The 17,979-nt window shown below is 39.6% G+C and overlaps 1 protein-coding gene across 2 annotated transcripts in view; it reads left to right on the forward strand.

The window, feature by feature from the left end:
• Positions 1–17,979, forward strand: part of ntrk3b (neurotrophic tyrosine kinase, receptor, type 3b) — a 140,959-nt gene that overhangs the window by 21,068 nt on the left and 101,912 nt on the right. For both annotated transcript variants that reach the window (XM_047157999.2, XM_017477360.3), the window contains exon 2: positions 17,399–17,473. In XM_047157999.2, the coding sequence (XP_047013955.1) occupies positions 17,399–17,473 (75 nt within the window). The remainder of the gene's footprint in view (positions 1–17,398; positions 17,474–17,979) is intronic.

Genomic DNA, 17,979 nt, shown 5'->3' on the forward strand with positions numbered 1-17,979 from the left:
ATAGGCCACATCAGAGGACTTAAACTGTAAACTGTGACTTTATGAATCAAGGAGTTAATTTTCAGAGGTGCAGTTATGTTAGTGTTCATAGCAGGGCTATTTCATGGATTGAGTTGGACCCAAGTCTATGTATCCATTTTTCATACCGCTTGTCCTACACTGGGTTGCAGGGGAGCCTAGGGGAATTCAGGTAACAAAGCGGGGACAGCCTAGACAGGGTACCAACCCATCACAGGGCGCAATCACACACACCCATTCACACACTATGGAAAATCTGGAAATGCCAATCAGGCTACAACACATGTCTTTGGACTGGGGAGGAAGCTCGAGTACCCGGACGAATCCCCCTAAACACCCCAAAGGTGCGAGGCAACCATGTGAGTTGGCCCCAATATTTGGATCAATTATCTATTAATAAATTAAAATACTGGTTAGTACATGCATGTGCATGTGTATTCATAAAGGCGTGTTCCTGAACATATATGAATGTCTGCTATGTATTTTATGGAATTGAGTTAACCTTGTTAGACCTTTTCCTCCTCTATATCCAACAAAAGGAAATTGTGAATTACTCCAATGCTTTTAGATGACAACCTCACCTTCACGGATAATACAGAAAGCATTTTTAAGAAGGCCAGCCAGAGGTTGATTTAATTAGGAAGCTTAAAGTTTTTGGTGTGTCACAATGCATAAAGAAAAAAGGTTTATATCAGCAATGTGGAATGCATCTTTTTTTATTATTACACCTGGGTTTTGAAACCTGAATATCAAAAACAAAAGCACACTTTACCAGAAAGGTTTATAGGCAAGCAGGAAAAGCAGTTTGATTTGATGTTCAAGGCTTGTACGTCCCTGTCACTATAAATTTGATCTCACCCTAAATTGTAGCCCTCATATAGAGGATATGTATGTAAATTGATGAATAATGGGGGCTCATTCATTCAATGACTATGTTTTACCTTCATAATTATATAACATTAGTAAGTGGAAGCAGTGTTAGCTACAAACAATCTAGGATTAGCTAGCTTACCTGATAAAATTATAGAATAAAATAAAAACATTTGTACATAAAACCAGAATCTCTATTGTTGTTCTCATCATTTTAATTTCTCCAACAAATCCCGCCTTGAAGTAGGACCAATCGTCAAGGCATTTGTATGCCTTCAGACTTCAGGTACATATAAATGTCTGGAAAACCGATTTCTGGCCACGTGCCAATGTCCATGGACCACAGGTCCTTGGGCAAGTTGTAAGGGTCACTGTCGAGTCCAACTGCCTTTAATTTAAGCTGATAATCGTTAGTTATACGAACGTTTTCGCAGCTTCCCCTATTAAAACCAGCCATTTTGCTGGATGTTTTGTCACTCAGTCCGGCCGAGGGGGCATGCTCTGACGGGAAAGTGACATCAATGCATATCCTCTGTATTATATAATTGATGTTTTGGCTGCATATATTTGATAGGGGAAAAAAACATTTACAAGGTCCTTTGATCATAAGGTCATTGAACTCTGTGCTATGCATGTTTTGTGTAACGGCATACAATTTGTGTTGTCTGTTTATATGGTTTTCCGCAGTAAGACCAAACATAAATTTCCAACATAACTGAACAATGGTTATCTTTGAAACAGCTGGCTCGCTGCCTTGCAGCCTTCACTATCTCATAAGCCAGTGTCCTAGAAGGCAGTGTTTTGTGAGTTGTAAATGTACTTGTAAGGAAATGTTTAAAACATGCTTCAAATGCAGTGATTCATCGCGTCCTTGCCTGGATACTGACCAGTGTTGGGTAAGTTACTCAAAAAAAGTAATCCACTACAGATAACTAATTACTACTTTGTAATTGTAATCTGATTACATTACTGATTACTGCATGTAAAAAGTAATCAGATTACTAATGACTTTATTTTCATGTTACTTTCAACCTATCAGACCTACAAAAATACACTACAAAGTGAAACTCATAGTTCTTTCGGTAATTTTAGTGCACGTCAATGTCAATATCATAATATGATCAGAAAAAAGTTTTATTTATCATAAAGCATGCATCAGGTGTTGTTAGTGTTTGTAGGACTACTATACCGATAAAATATCAAACTTTTCTAACGAGGCTAGTTTGGTGTCGCTAGCCAGGGGGAGGCACAACTAATTTATCATGCTATTACTAGCTGCTACGGTGCCATACAAAGTACATTGTCCTTCCTTCTGCTCTGATCACATCATGTTCAGCATGAGAGGGTGTTATTGTTTCAGTTTCAACCCTTTAAGTCAACTTGAGTTTCAACTCGTGACCAATAAGACACGAGTGTTTCCACATATTTTCCTGTAAACCCTGTCTGATAGGTCTCGCCTCCATTCACTGAATATATAAAATTACAGGCGGTCTTCTTTCACTGACATTCAGTTACATAGTGACAAACCGGTCCAAGTGGAGAATTATTCGGGGCAAAATGTGATTCATTTTAAAAATACATTTTACTTAATTGTGACCCAAGTAACATAATTTTATTGACATTAAATTGCATAAATTGAAAATGTAATGCATTACATTACAGTGTTATCATAAAAAGTCATTAGATTACAGTACAAAGTAACACGTTACACCCAACTCTGATACTGACTTATGCTAATGTTGCCAACCATAAAAGTTACACTAGATGAAATACAATACTATGGGGGATAATAGAACAAAGATTCAGTCTCGTAAAATCAAACATTAATACATAACAAATTGTACCTTTATTAGTACACAAACATATCCCTCACTTTGGTAATGCCTCTTTCATGGACTGGATTATGGGATATGGGATATATTTCTGGAAACACCCAGTAAAGTCTCTCTTCTATTCTCTATTCATTCATCTTTAATAAACCATTTATCCTGTTCAGGGTCACGGTGAATCCGGAGCCTATCCTGGAAACACTAGGTGACAGGCAGGAATACACTGAAAAAGATGCTGGTCCGTCTCTGCGCACCATCTACACACACATTCACATACTCATTCACACCTAGTAGCAATTCAGAGTTACCTATTCATTTGCTGCATGTTTTATTGAGGTAGGAGGAAACTGAAGAACCCAGAGTAAACAGGGAAAACGTGACAAACAGTAAACCAAGTTCGTGATTGAAACGGGGACTCTAGAGCTCTGATGCTGCCCTTGATTATATTCTATTCAATATTTTTGCTGATACCATGCCTATCTTTGGAAAGATGCAAGTGGAGAAAGCACTTAGCAATGATTGATTTGTCTGTCAAAAGCCTTGTAACACAACAGCCATGCTGTAAATTAGACAAGAAGTATTTCTTGTCTAATTTGAATCCACCAATGCAGCAGAAAGAGAAACGTTTCTGTAAGAAGGCAACATGAAATTAACAACATTCTGTAGGTTCAGCTTTCTCTCTTTAGTATTCATGAATATACAACGTATATGCCGTGGCTAACCCTAGTTAGATTTGATATAGCATGTTTAAAAATATTTAAATTCATTAGTAAAACAATGGTATTTGTTTTGCTGTTCTAAAGCAGCAAATCACATGACCAACTAATTATTTTGCATTTTTTTCAATGAAACTTCTCCGAACCACCACAATGTGACAAAGCAGTGAGCTTGAACGAAGGATCAAACTGCTGGTTTTATTTCAGGAAATCCAAACAGTGAGATCTTTGCTTAAAACCATGAGCCAAAATCTAAAATAATACAAAAAAATTAGATCAGGAAACTTGAATGACAGGATACACAAGGAAATGCTAGAATTGTTTGGTTCAATGTATGTTAATATTCAGATGCTTGATTGTGGATATGACACAAAATCATGAGAAAGTCTAGCATGCCGATATAGTGATTTAGATTTTATTCAGATTACTTTCTGCTGTTAGAACAGCAGTTTGTCCGGACATGCTTAACAGGAAGAACTGAATGCTTGCAAAACTGATCAGATTTGTTTAATGAGATAGGATACTTCCCAAACTATCCCAAACTTTATCCATTATAACAAGATTTCTTATAAGCCGCTAGCTTATAAGGTGTTATAAGGTGTTATTCTCAGAATAACTAACCCATAATGCACTGCTAACCTGCTGTATCCATAGATATAGGAAACCTAGATAGATGTATGTAAGTACGGCACATCAAATGTGCTGCCTTCTTGGCATGGCCGACTTTCCAGATAAATTGAATATTTTTCCAACACTATGGAGCAATAGGATGTAAGAATCATTAACACCTCAAAGCAAGAGAACAATGGATTACTTTTCACAGGAGAAGGCTCAGAGTATGTGTTTTTTTTATTTTTTATTTTATTTTATGAGGGACTTTATGCAGGGGTTAAGGCAGGCTGGTGAGGCAGGATTTACAGCTTATTGGTGTTTAGTACTGTTTAGCTTCTCTTTAATTCAAAGTCAGCTCTCTTAACTCACGTTATTTTGTGGCTCATGTGAGGATCAGTAAGATTACTTTAGTTATTAGGTTTGTAGTGTTAGGCAATCTTGTTATTGCTAATTCCTGTTACATGAATTTAAAATATCTAGTCTGATTACATATTATTAGGCTATTATTATAATACTTGTTTTTAATGTATCTGTAGTAGAGTTAAAAGTATCTTTAGCAGTAAACAGCTTGCTTGGGGGAAGGTGTTGGTTTATGATAACCTACATCTCACGACAACTCAAAGTTTCCAGCAATCAAATTATTAGCAGTGCATCTTTATTTTCATTTACATCACCTGCAAAATGTTTGACATCTGAACTGTAAAAAAACCCCCAGTTGTATATTAAGCAAGTTACAGCAGATTTTATCAGAGTGTTGCTGCATCTCTCAGAACTTGAATCTATCTCTCAGGTAGACTCGCACTGACTTATGAGTAATTTTCTCCCCTGTTAATGAATGTAGTTTGCAAAAGCAGCTAATCTAGATTTCTTATCTGTATATATAGCCACTGGGAAAAGGCAGAAAGCTGAAAAAATAGTTAACAATTCTAACATTCTTTACATTCTTTTATTATTGCAAAAGAGCTAACTGCCCTCTTCCCTATACATGAGCTCACAGATGATTGGCTAGTGTTCCTCTGATTGACAGGAGAGAGAATACCACCCATGGCCAATTTTGCTCTCTGGGATCTCTGGCCACCGATAGACGTCGCATCATCGTACAACAATTCTAATATTCTTAATCAATCCTTAATATTTTTCTTCTTTTTAAAGAGTGTATACACTGTCCCAAGCTACTTGATCTTTTAAGTTTTCCTAATTTTAGCAATACCTTTTGTATCAAAGACTAGCATCTAGATACAGTCTATGGCTGTTTCACAATTCTAAGAACGCAATGAACGGACTTGTGTTCTCGTGGAGACCGATCTTGAAGAACGAACTCGGAAGGACAGGAGGACATATCTTTGCAAGAATTGAGATGTGCTGTGATCTTCCGGTTGTGCAATGGACCATCCCAGCACAGTAGCAGTGGAACCTTCTACACAGCACAGGACACATCTCTTCAGTGCTCCTTTAGTAATATGTTTCAGCTGGTTAATAGATTTACTGTTAACTGGCTGATTAACCAAAAGTTAATTAACCATGTTTTAATGTAGCGAGCTCTCTGGCTGAAACTCACGTTAACTAAAAACGAAGGTAACGAGTTTACCGTTAACTCAGAATGGAAGCTAGTGTTGTTTAATTAAAATACTTCTGAGGGATAAATTTGACTTTTCAACAACCTCATTTATACCTGAATCAAAATCATATATCAAAATCATGCTTTTTAGATGCATATTTAGATTATTGACATTAAAAAAATGTTCAAACTTAGTTATGGGTCAGGCTTCTGCCATCTGTCATTGTTTTGCCACAATGACTAATGAGACTTCAAGTGGGTTTTTGGTGCACTCAAGTTTGCATCTGATGCATCCTCCATATCAAGAACACATCCAGGTAATTTCATGGGTCCCCAGTACTTGCGAATTGAACTTTGAATAGTGGATGATGACGTAGAAAGAGTACTATACACAATGATGCAAGGCTCTGCCTTCAGGGCATGTAACAAGGTGGCCCTAAGAACAGCAAGAGCCAAACAGGCCATCAGAGAGGCAAAGCATGCACACTCCCAGAAAATCCACAGTCACTTCATGGACAACTGCAACATGTGGTGCATGTGGCAGGGCATTCAGGCCATCAGCAACTACAGGACATCACATGCCTGTGACAGTGATGCATCCCTTCCAGATGTGCTGAACAACTTCTACACTCTGTTTGAGGCCAAAATTATGTGACAGCGAGGAAGACCACCCCTCCTCCCAATGACCAAGTGCTGTGTTTAACCATGGCTGATATGAGGAAAACTCTACGCAGAGTTAACCCACAGAAAGCCACTGGGCCAGACAACATTCCTGGCAGACTGCTCAGAGGATGTGCAGACCAGCTGGCAGATGTTCTCATTGATATCTCCATGTTCAGTGTCATTGTTCCAACGGGCTTCAAGCCACTGCCATTGTCCCCATGTTGAAGAAGTCTTCAATGTCCTGCCTCAATGACTACCGTCCCTTTGCACTCACACCCATCATCATGAAGTGCTTCGAGATGCTCGTCATGAGACACATCAAGACCCTGCTGCCCCCATCACTGGACCCCCTGCAGTTTGCATATCGTCCCATTCGCTCAGCAGATGATGCCATCACCACCACCCTACATCTGGCCCTCACCCACCTGGACAAAAAGGACACCTACGTTAGATTGCTGTTTATAGACTTCAGTTCAGCATTCAAAATAATCATTCCTCAGCACCTGATTGGAAAGCTGAACCTGCTGGACTTGAACACCTCCCTCTACAACTGGACCGTGGATTTCCTGACTGGGAATCCTCAGTCAGTTTGGATCAGGAACAGCATCTCCAGCACCACCACACTGAGCACTGGGGCCCGGCAAGGCTGTGTGCCCAGTCCACTGCTGTTCGCTCTGCTGACTCACGACCGTAGTGGGCCTCATCAGCAAGAACGACGAGTCGGCATACAGAGAGGAGGTGTGGCGGTTAACGGACTGGTGTTGAGCCAACAACCTATCTTTGAATGTGGAAAAAACAAAAGAGATGGTTGTTGACTTCAGGAGAGCATGGAGCAACCACTCTTTGCTGAACACTGACAGCTCCTCCATGGAGATTGACAAGAGCACCAAATTCCTTAGTGCTCACCTGGCAGAGAACCTCACCTGGTCCCTCAACCCAGCAGTATCTCTACTTTCTTCGAAGGCTGAAAAAAGCCCATCTCCCACCCCTCATCCCCACCACATTTTACAGAGGAACCACTGAGAGCATCCTGAGCAGCTGCATCACTGCCTGGTTTGCAAATTGCATCGTATCGGATTGCAAGACCCTGCAGTAGATAGTGAGGACAGCTGAGAAGATCATTGTGGTCTGGCATATGGTATACGCTAATCTGCTGAATACTATGTCACAGTCACAGTATGTTATGTTTATGTTCACAACATTATTTCTTTCTTTATTTATAATTATTTTAAAATATTTTAATTAAAAATGGCCACTTACTGTGCCCATTGTCCTGTTTTAATAGTTACTGTACTGTCTTGTGTTTGCATACATTTGCACGTGCTCATTATGTGGAATGTGTAGGTCTTTATTTAGTTCTGTTTCATCACATGTGGTTAGTGTGTTTTATGTACACCCTGGTCCTGGAGGAACGTTGTTTCATTTCACTGTGTACTGTACAAGCTGTGTATAGTTGAAATGACAAGAAAAATCCACTTGACTTGACATCTCATTATGATGAAACTTCCTGGTTTCTGGTCTTGTTTTGGCAGCTGTGGCTCAGGTGGTAGAGCAGGTTGTCCATTAATCATAGGGTCGGTGGTTCGATTTCCGGCCACATGACTCCACATGCCCAAGTACCCTTGGGCAGGACACTGAACCCCAAGTTGCTCACGATGGCAAGCTAACACCTTGCATGGTAGCTCTGCTGCCATTGGTGTGTGAGTGTGTCTGTGAGTGTGTGTGTGAATAAGTGAACGAGAAACAGTGTAAAGCACGTTGTAGAACTTATAAGGTGAAAAAGCGCTGTATTAATGCAGACCATTTACCATTTATAGTGTTGCTGAGGTTTTTGTGCTGTGTTCTGTAGTGCTCTTCTCATTTATAGTTGTAACAAAGGTACTATGGTAAAGTAGGCTGTATATGCTGTATATCCTTACTCTTGTGGGATTATCAGGTGCAAGTGAGATGTCATGTTGTGTTTTGTAGTTGTCTCCAGGTTCCAAGCCTTGTTATTCTATGCAGGTAATTCTCATCTGACAGTAGCATCAGGGTATGGGAGCGAAGACTAAATACACAAAGAGACCCGTGAGGCCTCAGATCTACAATCTAGATCTCAGATCGACTATCAAGCCAGCTGATTAAATCATTTCCTCCACAAAGAGTGAGGCTGGGAACATCGCCAGCTGCAGGCCCCCTTGTATTGCTGGTCACAGAATATATACAGTGTACATTACACAACGTCGGACTGTTAGGAGCTATCAAGGCCTGCTGTGAGTTCTTGCCAGTCTTAATAATTTTTAACTTATTATGCCGTATTACAGAAACATTAAGAATTATGGTTTTCCTCAACAGAAAGCTGACCATGACAAAAAATATTTTACCACCTGCCTTTCTGGGTCGATGACCCTTCAGGTAATTGCATTAAAAAGGACTGCGGGGGATGCAGAATGTGGAAGATGTATCTGCAATCATTAATTAGATATGTGACCTATTGAGCACGCTCACTCGACACACAATGTGTCTGTCCCTGACGTGTCAAGCAAGCAAAAATGTTTCTGCAATTTTTGCACATTTGTTGCATCTGAATTAAAATAAGCATATTTGCAAACTGTATCATTCATAATAATATATTTAGAATAATACAGATACTTAGCTGTTATTTTCTGTTGATTTCTAATGAGCATCACTGAAAACGACAAACTAAGCAGTTCTACTGCTGGAGACTAGAATTAATAGAACTGTCATTGCTACTGTACAGGAAAAGCAAGTCATTGATGTAGATAGCTGGTAATATTTGGGTACCTATCCATCCATTTTCTGTAGCATTTATCCTGCACAGGGTCACAGGGAGCCTATCCCAGAGGACTCAGAGCACAAGGCAGGGGAAAAAAACTGGGTGCCAACCCACTGCAGGGCACAATCACAAACACACTCACACACTATGGACAATTTAGAGATTACAATTAGCCTACAACACATGTCTTTGGCCTGAGAAACTGGAGTACCCAGAGGAAACCTCAGAAACATGGAGAGGACATGCAAACTCCACACCCGGGGCAGAGGAGGGAATCAAACCCCCAACCCTAGAGGTGTGAGACAAACATGCTAACCATTAAGCCACCATGCCCCCCAGACTAATACATACATTATGTACTGTAATATGAGGCTAAGGTCAACCAGTTAGTCTATAAAGGGTTAGGGCCTTTTGGAGGCTTTCATTTAATGATAATGAGTCTTTATTTATCACATATACATATGCACAGTGAAATTCTTTTCTTCGCATACCCCAGCATGTCAGGAAGCTGGGGTCAGCCATGATACAGCGCCCCTGGAACAGAGAGGGTTAAGGGCCTTGCTCAAGGGCCCAATAGTGGCAGCTTGGCAGTGCTTGAACTCTTGACCTTCCGATCAGTAACCCAGAGCCTTAACCACCAAGCCACCAATTCACACCCTCAGTGGACTGCCATGAACGGCCATCCTAGCTTTGGCTACACAACACCGTATCAAGTATTTTGAGCAAAAACTCACCTTTTGGCATTTTACAGTAACTCTCACCTCTTTGACTGCTCCTTCAAAGAAACCTTTTTTCTATGCTCCAAGTTTATTTATTTATTTAGTCTTGTTTTAACTCTAGTAGACGAGAGAGAAGTCAGAAAAACTAGAGACTGAGAGAGTGACTGAGTTACTGAACAATGTCATGCTGACATTTTATCATCACATGCACCTAGTGGAGATAATGGAAAACTCATGTTCTCTATTTATTTATTTTTTTGTCCCACAGTCTTTCATTCTGCTTCTTTTACTTTTTTTTTTTTTTTAAAAGAAATAGATTTAGAAAGGCAGTAAAGCACAAAATACTAAGGTAGAACCCAACAAATTATATGATAAGATATACTGTAGAAGCCATATAGTATGGAAGAATTCACAGTATCATAACTGTACAAGCCAATATAAGTTTTTAGGATATAACAAGATCAGCTTCACATTTTTAAAGCCCTTACAAGGAAAGCCATATTCAGGTCCAAAATTTATTGACTTGTGACCGAACTCTATAAAAGTTGCAAAATCTGATACAAACATTCTTTATACTTCACTGTTGTGAGATAAATGTGTGTGGTGCTGCACAGGTAAGGCTTCCACACAGAGTAACTCATAAATGATTAAAAATGCACCAATTGGCTATCCTAACACTGCAGTGGTAGTGCTGCTAGAATATGCATGCAATGATTTGGAGGTAGATGCAAGTGCAGACCAAAATACCAACTATACAAACAAAGTCAATACAAGATACATAAACTGAGTAAACATAAACATAGTAAAGGACTAGGTAGAGAAACAAAAAAAGCATCCATCCATTTTCTATTTTCTATACCGCTTATCCTACTGGGTCACAGGGAACTTGGAACCTATCCCAGGGAGCATCAGGCACAAGGCGGGGTACACTCTGGATGGGGTGCCAATCCATTGAAGGGCACAATCACATACACATTCACCCATTCATACAATATGGACACTGTGGACATGCCAATCAGCCTACCATGCATGTCTTTAGACTTGGGGGAGGAAACCGGAGTACCCGGAGGAAACCCCTGCAGAACATGCGAACTCTGCGCGCACACACAGGGCAGCATAAGGAAGGACGGGAAAGACAGAACTTATATAGAAAACCTAATTAAGGAGAACACAAGACAGGTGTGCATAAACACAGGAAATGAGTGGGACAACAGAGGAGGAAAGTCGGAAATACTTGGGAGAGGGCTCTCTGGCAACTTGTTGGTGAATTTTCCTTCGGGAACTTAACATTGTAAGGAGTGTAATGCAGTGGCACTATGTGCATTTGTATCTGTTTAGTGCTCCACATACCCATACCTGTATATATATTCAGATTTATACCAAAACTGGACATGGCCTAAATGGAAGGATTCTTTTTATTTATTTATTTATTTATTTATTTATTTTTTACCACTATGCCCTCAGAAACATTGGAAAACAATGGGGAAAACCCCCAGTGACATAAATGCCAGGACTTTCAGCATGGACTGTGAATTCTGTCTCTGACTGTTCCTCAACCTCGGCTGCATCACTTGAGTTCAGAATTGGTCTCAACTCATATATGCATGAGACTCAGATATGCATGAGACTGTTTTTTTAAAAAAAATCCTACTCATTATATTTGTTTGTTCCTATCTCTAACAAATTTAGTTTATGCTATTTCCCAAAATATAAACAAACTAATGGCTTAATTTAAACTGCCACAACCCTGACCAGGCAGTAACTAAGGATGAATGAAGCAATAATGTAAATACAATGTGCTGCTTTGTCCATTGTCTATTGTCACAAAGCAGCTTCACAGAAATATTAATTCAGGATATAAATTTAAAATGTATGAATTTATCCTTAATGAGAAAGCCAGAGGCTTCTGACTGCTTGCTCGCACCTGCAATAAAATGAAACCTCCTACTTGTGTGTCTCATGGGATTTCAGTACCAACGCACACCTGTAGTCTTAACCAGATGGATGATGGGATGGATGAACCTTTGATGAATGAACTAATGAACCTTTCTGGCAATAAACAAACAAACAAACAAACAAACAAAAAACCTGTGTGCCTCATATTTGTATCTGTATTTGTATCTGTTTAGAATATATCTATTAATTTTAAACAATTATAATTTGAATGTATCATATACCTCAATGGTTTATCAAAGTTTTAAAACGCTGTCTTCTTTTAGTAAATGCAAATATCTTTACAAATTTGCACTAATCATGAATGTGCATATGTGTATAAATTGTACAGATGTATACTGTATCTGTATGTATTAATATGAATTATACAGAGACCAGCCTGACCTAGAACACTGCCTATCAGATTACCTCTGTTTGCTTGGAAAATGTAAAACATGTCCCAGAACATGAGTCCTTGAACAGATGGAAGGCAGATGCAATTTCATGAAGTAATTCTTGAGAAATTATGCATGTATCAGACATGTTTGTACAGCTTGGTTTTATATACTTACATTAAAGATAGAAAAGAAATTATAAGGATAGTTCAAGTTACATACCAGAAAAGAAACAGTACGGATTATGTCTGGAGGAAAGTGGAACTATATTATCATCTGTGAATTCAGCCTTCAAACTTTGGGCTACACAGATTACCCGAGTCCTATGCTTAGACCAAACCAAATAAAATAAACTAAACTAGGTGCTAAGGAAGAAAGTGATTCTGGCTTCAAAGTGGCAGCTAGTATTGCAAGCCAGGTGTTTCGCATTTGCTGGAGAGTCTGGTATGTTTCAGATTAGCTTGTTTACTCACCATTAACTTCTTCAAACCAAACTCTTTAATAACTTTTATAGATTCTGTGAACTTTTTTCAGTCCAGTGACTAAATAAAAAGCTCATTGTGCCACAGGGTTCAAAGGTTTGTTTTCCTGATCGAATCTGGCGCAAGGAAGTGCACAAATATGGAAGAGCAGAGACCAATATTCTGAAGCTTGTGGCCAGAAAAGTGTAGAAAAGATATCAGACACTCTGTATATATACCGAGAAGATTCCCGATAGAAAGGCAATCACAGTAAAGGAAAAGCATGAGCTGCAATACACAGATGGTATTGATTTTCATTTGTGATGTGGGGACATAAAAAAATCAAACCTGAAAAGCAAAACCTTCATTGCGTTGTTCATACTTCACTTTCTTTTCTTCAAAAAATAAAATGCTGACTTTGCATCAGAAGTGAATGTAATCCTGCATTGCATTGCACTTCACTTTCAGTGCACTGCAGTTGTACCACACTGAAATGCAATCACTGTCCAATCACAGCCATAAGTTGTACCCTGGGTGTGGTTGTCATCAGAGAATGGGAGAAGTGTCTGAATGCCATAAATGTTCCAGGACATATTACGCTCCATATAATGGAAAGGCTTTGTTGTTCTTTCAATTCATCCATCCATCCATTTTCCGTAACGCATATCCTACACATGGCCGCAGAGGAGCCTGGAGCCCACCCCAGGGGTCTTGGGGCACAAGGTGGGGGACACCTTGGACGGAGTGCCAACCCACTGCAGGGCACAATCACACACACATTCGCACACTACGGACAATTTAGAGATGCGAATTTGCATGACTTTCGACTGGGGAAGGAAACCTGAGTACTAAGAGGATACCCCAAAGAATGGGGAGAACATGCAAGCTCATACGGGGGGAATCAAACCCCCAACCCTGGAGTTTTAATATTACTTAAAATACAGTTCACAAGTCTTAGGAGGTATGTTATCAAATTTCTTAGACTTACTTTCAGCAAGGAGTAGTATTTTACTCTGCAACATTTTTGTAGTTTTTCTAGTAATAGTTCTTTGCTCTGAAATCTTGTAGCTTGACTGCAGAAAGATACAAAGTTCAACACATACTTTGTCTGATTTACTGCATTTGGGGTTAATTAAAGTTTGCGTAAATGTCATGGTTTGCTCACACTATTGCTTTAATGGTAAAAGTCATGTCGGTATGCTGCTTTAGATGGTGTTTCAGGACTGAGCAATGGGAAAATTATGAAACCTGCCTTAGGAACAGGTACTGAGTCCTTCAGTGTTTCACAGAGCAGAGTTTCTATTTTAAACCCTTGGCTCTTATAGTAGAAAAGTACAAGGAAAAATGTCAAACACTTCACAATACTTGTCCGCTAAGTGACTCTGATGTTTCCAGACTAAATTCATCCAGTCCCCAAAGCATCCGGGAATTTCTCTCCCTGGAAGAGCGCTGCACAATGCCAAGCTTCAGATTGAAAAGAACATAGATCAATGCCAGCAGAGCGCTTCTCAGACAGTTTGTTTTTATTAAATGTTCTCCCATCAAATTACATGTACCTGGGCCATAGATCATTTAAACAAAGCCGTTAATCATGTTCAGACATGAGTATTGGAAAAGATAACAGGGTACAAACAACGTGAAGTTATGAACTAGAAGACATACTTTACCACAATCATAGATGGGATTAAACTGGATTGGGGTGGTTTGATCATTTAGTTTCACTCTTGGATTGTGTGTGGTCTTGTGTTGTGAGGAAGTCAATATGGAGGTTAGTGCAGTAGCAGCTTGTGTCCATAGATATTGGTGTGTGAGGACAACTTTAATAACGACATTAAACAAACAAAATTAAGTCGAGAGGCTATCACACTTATGCTAAAAACTATCTACTATCTAGTGAATATTTAGAGTAACCCTATAATAGACAGATGAGAGTTGACAATATAGAGTCTTTTGGCATACAATCTAGCAGCTTGTCTTGAACTGTTTTAGAAGTTCGTCTGTTTTAGAAGTTCAACTGTGTTCCTGTTGTCATCGTCACAGGGTGTGAAATAAGCACTGAAGAGGTAATATCATGAACCAGGTTTCAGCCCAAGAATCTCAAGAACCACACAAAAGACCTTGGAAAAGGGACTTTGGAAAAGGGAGACATGTTTTTCTTCCTTTTCTTAGCCTTTGCATGGGAAACATGGTCACCGTGGTGCACATGTATTTCTAATATAAGGACATTATCCATGCTGTACTCCATTTTTCCCTCTCCCAATCTTTGCAATATATCTTACAGAAATGTAACAGAAATGGTCATGTAAATCATAGATACAGTGTTGCCACTTACACTTTGCCTTTGTTTGTGGAAATGTGTTAGCTTTAATTCACATTGTTTGCTATAAAACAAGATTTTGGTGGCAGTGGAGGATTTTTAGTAAACTAACCCAATTTGGTGTAAAAACTGTAACCCTGGCAACTGTTCTGTAATCAACAACTTTTCCACTAAAATGTTTAAAGAGTGAGCATGGGGCAACGTGGTTCCTTCCCCAATGGATCCCTTTTAGCACTTGTTGCATTTCCCATTTTGACCATTGCTATAATAATTCATTGTGTGCTTCTTAATACTCAGATTGATGCTTCCTCGGTTCCTCACTCCTCTGTCCTCCAGCCTGTGACCTGGGAATCGATTGAAGTCAGCCATCTTAAAGGACATATAAGATCTCTAATTGCACCATGAGGAGGCATGGAACAAAGAGTGAGGAAGCTTCCAGAGGAGCTAGGAGTGAGACTACACAGGTGTATCTTGTGCGGAAGTGTTTCTTGTCAAAAAACCTGACGTATGAATAAATTCTCCTCCTCTTTTACGTCTGCCACAATCTCAAACAAAAAGTCCTTTGATGATGTGATGGCATTTTGTGTGAAATATAATTAAATAATAATATGCTTACAATGAGTATTATAATTAATTGATCCTTGCATGTTTGGATATGCAAAGCTGCACAAAAGCTGCAATAAATTATGTATTGTTCATTAATTCATTGTGGAATAATGCAGACATTTCACATACTATCAGTGCAGTAATCCAGCTGAGCACAGTCATCATTAATTGACATCGCTGTGACGTGACTCTTGAGACAATGAGGATATTCCATTTGACTTGCTTTGAATCCTCTCTCCTCACATCTCATCCTTGTGTCCTTCCCCCACATCCTAAGGGGGTGGAGCTAAGACACAAAAAAAAAAAGGAAGCAAGGAAAGGAAAAGAGGATGCACAAATAAGAAATGAGAAACACCCCTAGTACCTAGATGGTGTGCTGAGCATGCTGCACCATGATTGCGCAACATATAGAAAGGTGAGCTTATTAATGGAGCATCAGCTTATATCTGCTCAAAGCGGTAGCTCAGTGGTTAAGATGTTGGAATTCTGATTGTGAGTTGTGAGTTCAAATCCCAGCAATGCCAAGCTGACACTGTTGGGCCCTTGAGCAAGCCCCTTAACCCTCCACCACTCAGTTAATAAATGAGATAAAGGTCACCCTGGATAAGAGTGTCTGATGAATGCTGTAAATGTAAATCTGTCAAATAGCAACATTAAAAAAAAAGTTGTTCTCTTGGTCACGTTAGTATTTCAACTGAATTCAAATGCATGGATTTGTGAATGAGAACTTTATGACTGGCTGACATATATGGTGGGGCTTCTGCCTCAGTGGACTAGCTACCATTGGGTTAGCGAAAGCATTTTCATGTGAAGAACAAATGCAGCTTTATTTGTACTTACCGCACTGTCTTACAGGAATAGTTACATGCTGAGCTAAGCTCATTCTGAAATCATTGTAAGGTTCAGGGAACAATTGAATATTTATCATGATTTTCCTGTTTTGTGACGGACTGACCTTTTCTTACCAACTCAGATCTCCAGAGCATCTCGGATGAGCCGCATACACCACGGTGTGTTGTTAAAAAGGACCAAGCAATCGACTGCAATTTGGTTTTAAGGCAGGTGGCTTAGTGTACTGCTGAGCTCATATTAGAGTGAGCCTGCCATCAAGGCTCTTTGGGGAAATTACAGGCCTAAGGAGGCTGTCTGAAACTGAGGGCCAGTAAAGCGCGGTGGCCTCTCCTGTATTACATTAACCGCAGTGCAACTCATTTGTAAAGTGTCACCCTCTTCCCTGCTGTAAACAGAAACATTAAATCTGCCAGATCCACTGTGCTGGAGTCTGCTTTCTGGGGCTCGTAGGCTTGCCAGGGAGTGGATGAGCACAGCAGTGTGCACGTGCATGCAACTGAGAAGGTTTTTATTCGGTATGTGGAGTCCGTCTGTCAGCAAAATATGTGATATCTCTGTAGGAACGACTTCCGCTCCCGCCTAGGTTGTGTTTCTTTTAACTCGATTGGAACGTCAAGCCATTTATGTCCTCTGACATTCACTGGATCTAGTAGCACATTTTAAGATGTTGTTTATAAAGAATAAGAATCAATACAATAATTTTTCTGCAGTTGATAACATATAGCATTTGTTGTTGCTTTGATTGTGACCTTAGTGTTCACAGTGTGCCTGGGAAACTGATTGATTTGCTCTAATTACTTGTGTGGTTGTGTGGTTTGCCAGCAATCACTCCCTTAGGCTGTGTACTTCACCCAGGAAGAATTGCAGCTGTTGTTCTCTATTCTGTATATATATTTCACAGGTGTTCCTGAGGCTTTTATATTTTTTTGCATTATTCAAAACCACAGGGACCATCCACTGGAGAAATGCACCAAGCATTGCTGGAACATGCACACAAATATTTCCATCCCCTGCTGAATAAATTGGTGTCGATGGCATCCAATGCTGTTTTTTCTTTCTCTGTTCCTTTTGCAGACACATAGAGAACTGGACAGGACTGCAAATCCTGAAGGATGTTGACATGGAGCTGTATACGGGACTACAGCGGCTGTGAGTATACCACTAACTGAAATTCATTAGTACAACAAGATCAGTCCTTGTATACTATACTGTATACTATTACAAAATCGTATTTAATTTTGTTTTTACAGTTGAATGCCGAGTGATGAGCCAAGTAGCCAAGTAGTCATGTCTGTACCCAAGACTAGTTGTTAGACCTCTGTCTTGTGTCCTTTTATGTAATTTGTACTTTAATTGGACAGTGTTTGCTTAGTGCTTTAATTTGGCTGTATTTCACATGCTCCTCTTCCGTCACTGCAGAGGATGTGTTATGGATGTCAGTGAAGCAGGCTGAAAATTTCAGCCCAAATACACACAAAATCTTTTCAGTTTAATTCGATTTTATTTTGTGTAGTGCTTTTAACAATGGACATTGCCACAAAGCAGCTTCACAGAAATATATAAATTCAGGAGATAAATGTTAAATTTATACATTTTTCCCCAATGTGCAAGCCAGAGGTGACTGGCAAGGAAAAACTTCCTGAGATGATATGAGG

This window comes from Ictalurus punctatus, chromosome 10, assembly GCF_001660625.3.
Source record: "Ictalurus punctatus breed USDA103 chromosome 10, Coco_2.0, whole genome shotgun sequence".
NCBI lineage: Eukaryota > Metazoa > Chordata > Actinopteri > Siluriformes > Ictaluridae > Ictalurus > Ictalurus punctatus.